Source organism: Hippocampus guttulatus, chromosome 1 (genome assembly GCF_054856545.1).
Source record: "Hippocampus guttulatus isolate MCC_2025c chromosome 1, RoL_Hgut_1.0, whole genome shotgun sequence".
Taxonomy (NCBI): Eukaryota; Metazoa; Chordata; class Actinopteri; order Syngnathiformes; family Syngnathidae; genus Hippocampus; species Hippocampus guttulatus.
The window spans coordinates 19,955,820-19,968,135 of record NC_141261.1 but is presented as its reverse complement, the minus strand read 5'-3'; the positions used below and the strand labels follow the sequence as shown (position 1 = coordinate 19,968,135).

The following is a 12,316-nucleotide window of genomic DNA, read 5'->3' as shown; positions in this document are numbered from 1 at the left end:
CCATGTGACGCTGCGGAAGAACACCAAACTTAAATTATCTTCATACGATTTTACAAGGGAAATATACATTTTCTAAAGTCTATGGAACCAGAAAACAGTGTGTGCTTGGAGAGAAGGACAACTATATTTCCCAAACAAGAACATGTTGAGAGCATTAAGAGCACATTCGGCACCTGACATTAAGTTGACTGGATTTCCTGTCTAATATCAGATTACATTTCAAAAATATGATATTTGCTGTTATCTTCAAGTAAAACCTCTGCATCCTGAACACTCATGCAAGGCCCATTCTCACATGCGCACAAAACATGCACATTACAAAGCATCCCACAAGAATTTTTTGAGGTCAGCCTCCCAAGCTCACCGGTCCGTGCTGCACTCTTCTTGTCCTCGACCACTAAAGCCAAGCATTTCTCAAAGAGACACAACATTCCATGGCCCCGCTCTTTTTCTCCCCCATACGCCAAGTCAATATGTTGAATGCACCTTTTGAGCACAATACTCTCTCACGTGTTGGATGTCTGAAGGAATTAGTCTTGGATCTTTAGCAAGACTGGCCTGAAAGGACAGTGCAGACCAGAGGAAGTAAGTCTTCATGCGCGTCATGAGTTTTTCACAATCCCAAAATAGTTCATGAATGTAAAAGTAAAATACAATGAACAACACAACACAGCTCATCACCAAAAGAATACCACACCTACGGTGAAGCATTGTGGTAGCAGCATCATACTTGGGGCCTGGTCGTCATTAGCTGGAATTGAGACCAAGGTGAAGGAAACACTGACCACTTCTAAAATAGTGCTCTGTGTTCGCACAAAACCTTCAGGCTTCTGCTAGAAAGAAAAAATACAATAAATCAAGTCAGGAAAAGATGACTAGAACATCTGAACTTTATGTTTGATCAGACAGACTTTCAATGGTGGCAGGTGCGTGCCGACCAAGGTTATTATAGTTAACAAAGATGAACAAAATAACTAAAGCAAAACTTGAAGGGAACATTTTTGTTAGCAACATTTCAAAAAACAAGAGTGCTTTAAAAAAAAAATATATATATATATATTGTAACCAACTGAAACTACATTGTATAAACTATATTGGTAGCAAAAATGTCCTTTATTTCTGTCTTTGTCAATTAATTTCATACATGAACTTTCAGTGTTGATTGTATGTGTTTTTATTTCGGTTTTACAGTACGGCCATACGGCGGAAGGGAGAAAGGTCAAACGTTTTTTGGGGGAATTGTAGTTTATTATTCAACCCTTTATCGTGACCTCTTTTAAAAATATATCTGGCACTTGACAAATACTCCTTATACTGCCTTTTCAAAAAACTAATACTAAAACTAATAAGAACTATTTTTTTAATGATAGAGAGATGGATAGATAGATAGATGGAGTAGTTGTACAACCAATTGACATTCCTCCATTGTGCCCTTTTTATTGACGTGGTGTATTTGTTGGGCAGGATGTGGTCCCTCCCCTGCACATCCTGCTGGCACAGAGAGGTGCCACTAAAAACCCATTCATGTGGTTATGGTTCCCCTTTCATCACCAATAAAATTCCAGATATAGGGAGAACAATTCACAAGACAAAACCTCAGGTTTTCACAGGGCTGTTTTTCTGAAAAACAACAGTAGACAGTAAAAGCCTGGTGTTTTACTGTAAGTTTGGGTGTATGCGCTGTTCTATGTGAGGGAGAGAGGGAGTTATTTTTGTCATGGCCCGACTTCCAACTGCAACCTCCTCCCGACGGTCTTCCTCCCCCAACAGAGGAGAAATTTACTTTCGTGTGCGCGCTGTAAACAATCACCCCTTGTTATTCTGTTCAGGAGGAACGAAGGAGGGCATTTGGACAAGAAAAGGCAGAGACTAAGAAATTCAGGGGCTGATTTTTATTCGAGCGCAACAAAACACACAATAAGGTTGAAAAGAAGTTAACCACTGTGATTAGGAAAACAAGCAAAAAACATAATCCTTTGATGCGAATGAGTGATATCATACAGTGAATTTAATATATGTATATCCTTCAATTTTGGTCAAATTCTAAAGTGTACAACCTTATGGTTTGTGAACCTTAGCAGTTCTGTTTCAAAAATGTCATAGCACTTTATCATGCAAGGAAGGATACAAGGAATACCACACGGTGTGCAAATTGTAGCCTCAATATGAGGCAGTCGAATCACTTATTTACCCACCCAGGAAATATATTAAAGTCTTGATGATATAAAATTCCACTTGAAAAACAGTTACGGAAGTTAAATAAACAACAACAATAAATCATCACAAGAGATTTTACAATTGCAAGTATTTTCGTGAACGGTTTGAAAGGTTGTCGAATTTGAACTACTGTGGGGCAGACGATTAAGGTAAAAGGTAACTAGGCCTCAAAACACAAACGTCACACTTTCCAGAGCAGAAAAGTGTGAACAGGAATGAGGGTGATGACAAAGTGACGCCACCACTGTGTGGAAAGTACCGGTAGCTTTGCAACCTGGGAGATGACCTTCTCCCCCCTCGTCAAACAAAACATCTTTCCAGCCTATTCCTCTATTGCCAGGAGCTGCTGCCATTTTCTAAGTGAAGAACTTACCGCGGAGATACACACACAAGCAGACAAGAATCAGGACTGCTACCAGACTGCACAGCAAGCTCATGATGACCGTGAAGGGACTCACTGCAGCACATAAAAACATGCATGCATGGTGTGTTGTCAGATGCGGTAGGACGAGGAATGAACCATTTCCCGCATTTTGCTACCCCATGAAAACAACCAGAACTACTATTCAAAGCAAAGGCCACGATGGGGACGCCCGTCATTTTGACTTTGACTTCAGTCAACTTGAGACACCGTTGTGTTGATTGGTCACTTGATGTGGAAACAAGTGCCATAAAAAAACAAGACTCGACTTGGACTTGGGAGTTAAAAACTTGGGACTTGACTTGAAACAACGATGACCTGACAGGCTTGTTTTTTTTAATTTTTAATTTTATACGTTCACAAAAAACAATGGTGGTCTTTTTTTGTCATGTGAAACAACCTTTGCCTTAACACCCACATAAATGATGATACAGGATGATTATTTGAGCTGTTATGAAATGGTGTTGAATTGCAGTATATTATATACGTATCGGTCTTCTGTGTTTATGAAGATACTGCAGATCATTACTTAAATTCTGAAACAAGTCACCAAAGGGCGGACGACCCCGCCATCTATTTTTCTGCTGAGAGGAACCCCAGAAACCTGTTAGCTTGCAAGCTAGCTGGTGTCTAGCGCCTCTTGTCTGCGTGGAAAGCCATGCCACACCCCGGTGGGACATGCAGTATTCCAGTCCCCGGAGACTTTAAACAGACATATTTTTGCAGCTAAAACATGTCAGGATATGGAGGCATAAGCAACATGTTAGACAATGTTGCAACTATTTTTCAGAAGGTTGTGGTTTCAGGTATTCAGGCTACCAGTAAGCAAGTGAGCGCATAGTAATCAGGTGGACGGCTGCTTGTTTTGCTCGCTCCTTGCCGGTGTGTTGTTTTTTACGATGTGACTGAGCGTTAAAGTGAAGACTTTTTGTGTATTTTCTTGACATGGAGGATGTCAACAAGCAAGGTTGTATTGCTAAGGGAGGCTCTTTGCCTAAAACCTATCGTCAGCCATTTGCAACCCCCATTCAAGCCAATTAACGTTGTTTTGATTTAGTTTAATATAATTTTATGCTCTACTACGAGCCAAGGTTACCCTTGGGCTCCCGGCATATATAGCAATGCAGTTGAGCACAGGTAAACCGGTTGAGGTCGTTCATGTTGCCTCCTCTGTGTAATCCAAAGAGCCGCTGCTTCACCTGTCAGATTGGTCAAAATGACTGATTTAATCCCATCCCTCATTGCTGCATAGTAACTGATAAACTAATTTTATCACTGCGCTACATTTTAAGTCATTCACTACTACACTGCTAGCATGGCGCTGAAAATCATGACGTCCATATCTCAAAGGTACGGTGAGATTTTACATCCAACCTTATTTGTTCTTTTAGGTTTTAGGGCGACTGTAATCCTCTTGGAACAGTGAATGGTGTATTTATTTTCATATTATTTATCATTCTCATTTATAAGACAACGTCATACGTTGTATAGTTCTTGCGGAGGTATATTATACTTTATATGTGGATTTTATTATTTTCTTAATTTTAACTGTAAATAATTCATGGACATTGGTTTGAAATAAACACCTAAATTGAACTGAATTGAATAGCTTGAACCAGTCATGCAACTAGTAAGTGAATTTAAAACGAGGTCTGTAGAAAGCTCACCGGGTGTGTTGAGGGACACAGAGAGTGGGTTTTCCAGTCCCTTGTGGTGTACAACGCACTGGATCAACCGCTCGGTGAGCTGCCCAGACGAGAGGAGCAGTGTGCTCGTCACAGTCGTTATGCCGTCACCCTTCGAGTAGAGGGAAACAAGCGAAGTGTTGAGACTCTCGTTGTTCCCGGCAATGTTCCATGTGATCTCTGCTGCGGGCCGCGATCGCGCGGTGCATTTGGCCTCGGTGACACCTGAGGATGAGGTCGCGTGGGTCACCTTCACCTCGGGTAAAACTGTAGGATAAAGTTAGCAAGAATTTTAAAAAACATCCACCCCGCCATTTTAAACCGCATTTTCTGTGGCAGATCAGTGAGATAGGCCCAGAGGTTGTCAAAATTTGAGGGTCTAGGGACCATTTAAAAGGGAGAAATTTTCCCAAGGACCCCCCCCCCCCCCCACACACACACACTACTAACGCCAATAGAACATAACTAGCATGTACATCACTAAATGCCATAGCAATTCAACATAAATATTCATGACCTGTTTAACAGAAAGCAACTTCACCAAATTCAGTTCAATATACAGTACTTCAGTTGCTGACATGTATTGCCTCTCTGCAAAGAAGCAAAACAACTAACCACTGTATTGCCATTGAAAAAAAAAATCTCAAGTCAATGTTTGTGAAAAAAAATCAAATAAATAATCTGTCAGTCACTCCATACCTCTTTTCACTTGCTCGAAAAATGTTTATTTGAAGCTGTGCCATAACTCCGGGCAGGCTGAGGTTTATTTATGCACTTGCTTCCCCTTCCTGAGTGACAAAAGGGGTGCTGAAGCATGAACTTCCCTTCTCAAAGCTGTTACAGCTCATGCGCATCACAGTCCAAAAGTGTTTGTATGACTGGGCGTTAAAATGTATAGGAAGTAAAAACTAAGGACTTGGTCTGTCCTTTTCACAAACGACTTGCATGCTCCCAGGAAAAGACCTTCTACGACATTCTGGAGAGTGAGTCTGCTCGGATTTTGTTTATCACTGATCTCGTTTATCTCAAGCTATGTCCTTCCGCATCAGACATGCCTTTATGGACCTTGATTGTGCAATAGGGGGACAGAAATGATGGAATAGAACAGGGCCTTCCGCAAAGTGCTCCCACAAAGTTGGAAGCAGTTTCCCAAATGCTTCTTGCTAAGGCGTAGCAAACATTGTAAAGTTTTAGCACTTTGTGCTGTTTTTAAATGACAACTCACACTGAAGTAATGGAGTGTCAAGCCATGACTTCACTTCAAAAGCACCGAAAGACAAAAAATACGAACAACACAATGTGCTTCCCTTAAAAAGTCAGTAAGTGCTAAATGCGGATCGTAAAAGTTTGGTTCCCTCCCAAATATTTAGAGTAACAAAATGTATACCTAACACATCAGGTTTTGATTTTAAACTTTGTTCAAATGTTGCCCAAACTCACCATAAACAGAAAGGCAAGTGGTGCCTCTCCTGGTACCATCTGGGAAAGTGTGGAATTCGCAGGTGTAGCACGCTTCATCTTCTATCGTAACCGTATGGAAAACCAGCTGGGTGTCACCAAGGCTTTTGCTTAGGCTCAGGCGACCCTGCAGTGTCTTCTCGACGTTGTAGTGATCTTTGGAGTAGGATGCCACGGTGATGCTGCTGCCCTGCTCATCCATCTTCCTCCACAAAACCTGGAGCACTCGCTCAGGCAGGCTGTACCAGCAGGACAGGGTAGTAGGCTTGTCGCTCACGGCCACCTTGTTGCCATCTGGATGCACCCTGGCTGCAACATAAAAAATATTGTCATGTCAATGCATGCTTTCTGCTCACATCTGCGGCAACCGTAATGTGCAGTAAAAAGTTTACAGTACAGCGATATTGGCTCAGGAGCCAGTTTAACAAAGAGGAGGCTGGCGCTCAAACTGTGCATGCTCACTGGTAGCAGGATGGGAGCTGGGTGGGTGGGCCTTACACCCAGCCCTTTTGGTGTGTGTGTGTGTGTGTGTGTGTGTGTGTGTGTGTGTTCCATCTTCACATGTTAAGGGATTCTGGGAGTTGCAAGTGGAAGAAACCTTCTTTGTGGTGATCGCACAAAGAGTGCAGTGAAGGCCAACTTGTATGACATTGCTCAAGAATGTTGACCAAAGATCAAAGGTGGCCAAAGTACTGACACGCTGTACTTATGTAGAAATATGCAGAAGAAAAGGACTCTAGTAAAAGTAAACGTACTGATTCAACCCCAGTACTCGGGTCATGATTTTTCCTCCCCCTCCCAAAAAATAAAACTGTCCTCAGTGGCTGTAGAATGAACTCCACTGCCTAATTACAACTGAATGGAATATATTAACTCATTCAGTACCAGCCAATTCTAGATCAAGTCTGAAAAGACGCTTAAAAACGTCTTTGGGAGGGAATGAGTTAATGAGAATGTTTCCACGTAACGACTTGTTGGCAGGCAGAGGCCTCTCTGTAAGGTATCTCAACAAGTGTCGTTTTGCGTTCAAAAAGAATCAGACCATTCGTGGTTGGTGCGGCCTTCAATTTGAAGCATAGGTGGATGGGTTTGCCAGACCGATTAAGGTTGGTGCAGTCCTTGCATTTTTTTTTTTACCAGGCCTGAGACTCAAGCATTTTCCTCAATTATTCTTCTAGCAGACAACATCAAACACTTTTGATAAATTAAGGCCATGTCTTGATTATCCAGTTATAGATGGGAAGAAAGGAGCGTTAGCGCGGAGCGCCGATGCGGATTTGGAACTGGGAGTCGCGGCTTGGAGTTTGAAGCGGATTACGTGGGACAGGAGAAGTGAACTCATCTCTTTTCGTCAATGGACGCTACAGCTTCCTGTTTGCTTTCAAAACTTAGCTTGTAGCAGACGTGTGCACATTTTCAGCATGACGTCTCTGATCCACTGGTGAAAGGACACTTTGATCCTCTCCTCTTTCATCTAGAACTGCTTCAGACAACAAAGTGTATGCAGAAAAGTGGTGGAGATTGCACGATTGTCTGTGCCCTATGTGTTGTGTTGTGTTATTTTTGTTATTTTGACTTCAAAATGGCGCCGCGAGAGTGGCTGCCTTTCCAGCAGCTCCTATATTTTGTTGTTCTACTTCTTCCTTTCATAACTTTGCTGCTGTGAATTGGCAATTTCTCCATTGCGAGACTAATAAAGGTTTTCTTATCTTAAATGCTTTGCTGTAATCAGTAATGGTTACTGGTTCATGATCATCCATATTGCTGTGGTGCCTTTGTTATTGCTTTAAAATACCCCAAAATCTCAGTCAATTAAGATGCCAACTGCAGTTGACTAAACCGTTATGTAATTTTTTTTGTTTTTACATCATGTCATCCTGTATGAAGGTTGACGAAAGCAATGCCCCTATTCTTACAATGGAAAAAGCACAGATGTGTGTTTTCAAATGTAGGGAGTAAAAATAAAAAGCTGTCAGAAAAATTAAGACTCAAGTAGATTACAGAAATCGAAACTCTATAATCTACTCAAATACATGTACAATTCATTATTCGTACGCTGTTACTTCCCTAACCACTGCTAAAGACTGAACTCACCAGTCACGCTGACACATGTGACGCCTTCTTGTGAGCCCGTAGGAAAGACATCGAAGATGCAGCGGTAGCAGCCCTCGTCTTCAGGCCGCACCTTCGTGATGGTGATGTAGCTGGAGTTCTTTTGCCAAGAGGCGAGCTTCACGTTGGGCTCTTGGTGGCTGATGTGGATTGGCACATTGAGTTGGTACGCCAGCAGAAGCTTGTTTTTTCTTAGCCAGCGCACTTGATGGACACTGTCGCCAGTTCCCATGGTAACATTGCAGCCCAATTGAAGGGGTTGGCTTGCCTCAGCACTCACAGTGGCAGAAGATAAGACCTCACCTGAGAAAATACACATTATCTTTCAGTGCCTTTATAATAATAATAATAATACATTTTATTTATAAGCGCCTTTCAAGACACCTTTGACGTCTTTTCAGGTCAAATATTCATGTGAACTGGGAGGGCTGCCAGTGAATGAGCTAGTAATGTATGTGACACCTTCTTCTTTTAACTCTTTGAATACTTCTTCTGATGAATGGCTTACAGTTTTGAGAGCTTTGACATCCCAGAAAACCAATTTTGCAAGCACATTTCCCAGGAAAAATGCACTTTTGCAAAATTTGCAAAATTAACAGATTAAAAAAACCCTCGGAGAATCCCCCCCCCCACCCCCAAAAACGTTTTTAGGAGGTTGAGAGGGAAATTAATCAAGAGCCCACTTGTCATGCACGTAACAGACATGTGATTCTAATTTGAAAATATTTTCTCCTTATTATCTCCCACATTAGGGAAATGTCAGTTTGATGATTTCAAGATTGAGTAAAATGGAGCTTGCAACTTTAATATTGTATCTGTCAGGTGACGTTGTGGATGAGTAAAAATAGTTTCATAAGCTAAATAGGCTAAGATTTGACAGGACATTTGTGAGTAAATTCAGATGAGACGATCAATACAGTATTTTAAAACATATACTTTTCACGTTTAGCAGTGAAATTGTTCTAATACAGGTACTGTACATGTGCCCTGGCTCAATATAAAGTCCAGCCTCCGTGAAGTTGTTCCAATTCAGAATTCTATCATAATTTCCCAGAAAGAAGTACCTCTAACGTTATATAAATCACCACAAGAATCTCAGTTTCTTAACTTAAGTATTTATTAGTGTTGGTTTTGCAATGCTTCTCATCTTTTACGACAGGTCCTAAGAACCATTTCTCTGGAGGTGTCTACCTGCAGCACTTCAGTTCGTGGAACTCACTCTTATGCAGTTTTGACAAGCAATGTAGAGCATCATATAATAGGGTATATGTTGCCCATTTGGCATAGTTTTCAGCTCTGTTATCTGGGAGGGAGATTCCCTCACCCCTGTTTTTTTTTTCCTTTTTCCTTGTCTGCATGGGTGGTTTCAAACCCTTTGAGACTGCTGTGATTATGGGCTATACTGTTTTAACCAACTTCACTCGACTCACATTATCATCATGTCTTTGCCAATCGACATTTTAAAAAGGTTTTGTTTTGTTTTCTACCATGTTGTTACCTTATTTTCAAAACTGTATGATGGTAAAGGGATTTTAAAAATATTGCATCGAAAGAAAATGCAATTCAATCAATTTAGCCTAATCATGGTGCAATTGAGTTCCTTTATTTCTATGGGAGAATTTGGTTTGATATCTGTTTTAAATCTTTTTTTTTTAATGTGAGGAAAATGGTTTTAAAAATCGTTTTTCACTTTTTTAAACGTAAAAACTGAACTACCAAGTATGATGTCCTGGGATTACATCTCTCAGCGTGAGGGGCCACATTCGCAGAGGAATTACTAGGATGTGCAGTGTCTTCTCAAAACATCTCTCAGTACTAGCGAGTAATGTTGTTGTATGTAACTAACCTTGTGTGCTGGTTGTTCCTCCGATCCAGAGTAGCAGAGTTAGACGCAGGGAAAGTCCAAACATGTCTAATTGCAGGAAGCTCACCAACTCCAAAATGTTTTCCACCGCACCAGCTGATATTCATCGCATTACAGCCATCAGAGTGCAGCTCTCACTCATTCACTTCAACATAGAGCCGGCCCATAAGATATCAGGCAGCTCAACACCAGAGTGGAGCCCTGCCACTCGGAGCAGTTCCCTCTCCTCGCACCAGCGCAATTGCCTGTCAACAAAGGGCTGGAATAAACAAAATAATGTAAAATTCGCTCATTTTGAATTTTTTTCTAAAGCTTTCTCCAAAGCATTGAGAATGAAAAAATCAACACTATTTGAAACAATTTTTGTCACCTCGGACCAGGTGCCTGTGTTCACTGAGCATTATTTGTTTGAATATCTATTGAACGAAGCATTTTTGTCTAAATCGTTCATACCCAAGTGCAGTGGCGGTTCTGGGGGGGGGGGGGGGCAACGGGGGCCAGTGCCCCTGTAGCACCGATTCTGGCCCCCCCTGTGGCCCCCCCTCCGAGCGCAGATTACGCAGTCGTGCCGAGTCGCCGACGCGAAAGGTGGAACGAAAGCGCGTGATTTAACATTCTAGTCGGACCCTTTAGTGCGCTGCGCCATTAAAAAATGAGCGGGAAAATGAGAAGCAGTCCGCAGAGAAGGAAATTACCACGACACGAGTGCTATTTGCGTGTGTGTGTGTGCGTGTCTGTGTGTGTGTGTCTGTGTGTGTATGCGCGTGTTTGTGTGTGCGTGTGTGTGTAACTTTTTTAGTCTCCCTTTTTATTTTAATTTTTATTTAACAGGATCAATATATAAGACATTGCCTTTTAAAATTTGGATAATTATATGCATGTAAAACATCAGCTTCAGTGTATTTGCAATTTTTGTCCCCGGCAGGCTGGTACCATATCATCCCCTGGCTTGAATATTCTCAACAGACGTATTGTTACGCTTGCAGACATTTTAGCCCTCCTAATAATAATAATAATACATTTTATTTATAAGCACCTTTCAAGACACCCAAGTCTGAAGAAATAAAAAGTCAAATAAGATTTCGAATCTGTCTTTTTAGCCCTGGGTTGAATGTGCCCCCCCATCAAAACCCCTGGCCCCAGCCCGGCCCCCTCAGTGAAATTGATCCAGAACCGCCCCTGCCCAAGTGATTTTATAGGTGGTTGCACTTTATTGCTCTTGCACTACACATCTAGCATATTTTTATGTCTCTTTGAAGCAAAATGACATTTTAAAACAAATGCAGAGTACACTTGGAATTACTTTTAAGTTATTATCACACTTACCTTTTTTTCTTGCAAATCCGGTAGAGAAAACGGGTCTTTTAAGTGCTTGTAACAAGAATGCTTGTCGACACAGGCTTGAAATTCATCCGCATTGCTAGAATTAAACTGTATCGATCCAATTTTCCGCTCCATTTATACGTCCTATGCTTTTCTTTTGGCCACTCAAACAACTGTTTGCCTGAATGTGAACTGCACCCAGGCATTTCGCAAAATAACTCAGTAAAAATGGCAAAGAGCAGTTAACGGAGCAATCAAGTTAACGGAGCAACCAACAATGCAGTAAATGGCGGGCTGGCACTCGGCATTCTGTAAATGACGTCACTGGCATGGAGATTGTCGAACAAGAGCATTTTTGTTGTTCGTTGCTATGGGTTTAACTATGAATATGGGTGGGTTATGTAAAAAACAACAAAAAAAAAACGATGAATCTGGGTGGGTTATGTAAAAAAAAAAACTGAAAAACAAAAAAAAAAACCAGCCGAAATGATGCTTGAAATAGTTTTAGCATTACTCTAAAGATGATTGGCCAAGTTTACTTCACTCTTGACCTTCATTGAGAAATCCTGTAGTCTCATCTGCGAGGCGTTTTGGACCAATTAGATTTGAAAATGGCCATCCTGCGTATCTTGCAAATTCGATAAAAGGCCATCAAAGATGAAGAAAATAAAACTATACATCTGGCATACATGGCAGGCTGGCAATGGAATCCCACCAGATCAGCACACACCGAATGTATAGTAGGTATACAAATGATCAACATTATTAGAACATTTTGTAGAGCCTCCAAAAATCTAATTTTGGTTGGGCTGAGCTCTCTGTGACACAGTTTGCTACCAGAGTAAATGTAAACTCTCCAAAAGTGGGAAAAAAAATACATGACTGGGTAAAGACTGTCAGTGAACATTTGTTGGTAGCCCGAGTTTTCCTTAAAAAGCTGTGGATAAACCCTCAGACACAGAAATTGAGACATAAAGTGCTAATAAAACTCACCCAAGGTCAGACTGCTGATATTAGTGAATCTCGGTAACATGTGTGCCTTGCATCATTGGTGATCTGAATGTGGAGTAGGAAACGCCATGACTGCTTCCATGGAGTCGCGAGTAAAGAGTGATGAAGGATACCCAAAGCGTCCGACAGCGCTTGATTCAAACGAGGAAAAGTGTGAGCCCCAGTGGCCATTTTCTGTTCTTGCAGTCAACCGTACTCAAGTAGGGCTGGTTCTTTCACTTATTC

The 12,316-nt window shown here is 41.4% G+C and overlaps 1 protein-coding gene across 3 annotated transcripts; it reads right to left on the bottom strand.

Moving 5' to 3' along the window:
• Positions 1-1,731: 1,731 nt before the first annotated feature.
• LOC147210867 (OX-2 membrane glycoprotein-like) lies at positions 1,732-12,176 on the bottom strand. 3 transcript variants are annotated; one of them, XM_086117514.1, is made up of 6 exons: positions 12,074-12,176; positions 9,740-10,016; positions 7,876-8,196; positions 5,764-6,090; positions 4,306-4,590; positions 1,742-2,674 (listed from the first exon to the last, which is right to left on the bottom strand). In XM_086117514.1, the coding sequence occupies exons 2-6, from the start codon at positions 9,801-9,803 to the stop codon at positions 2,574-2,576; spliced, it is 1,098 nt and encodes a 365-aa protein (XP_085973640.1). In that variant the 5' UTR covers positions 9,804-10,016; positions 12,074-12,176; the 3' UTR covers positions 1,742-2,573. The 3 variants fall into 3 exon arrangements, with proteins under 3 accessions (XP_085973621.1, XP_085973631.1, XP_085973640.1); XM_086117495.1 differs by having other exon boundaries at positions 1,732-4,590; XM_086117505.1 differs by having other exon boundaries at positions 1,732-4,590; positions 9,740-10,002.
• Between the last annotated feature and the right edge of the window lie 140 nt (positions 12,177-12,316).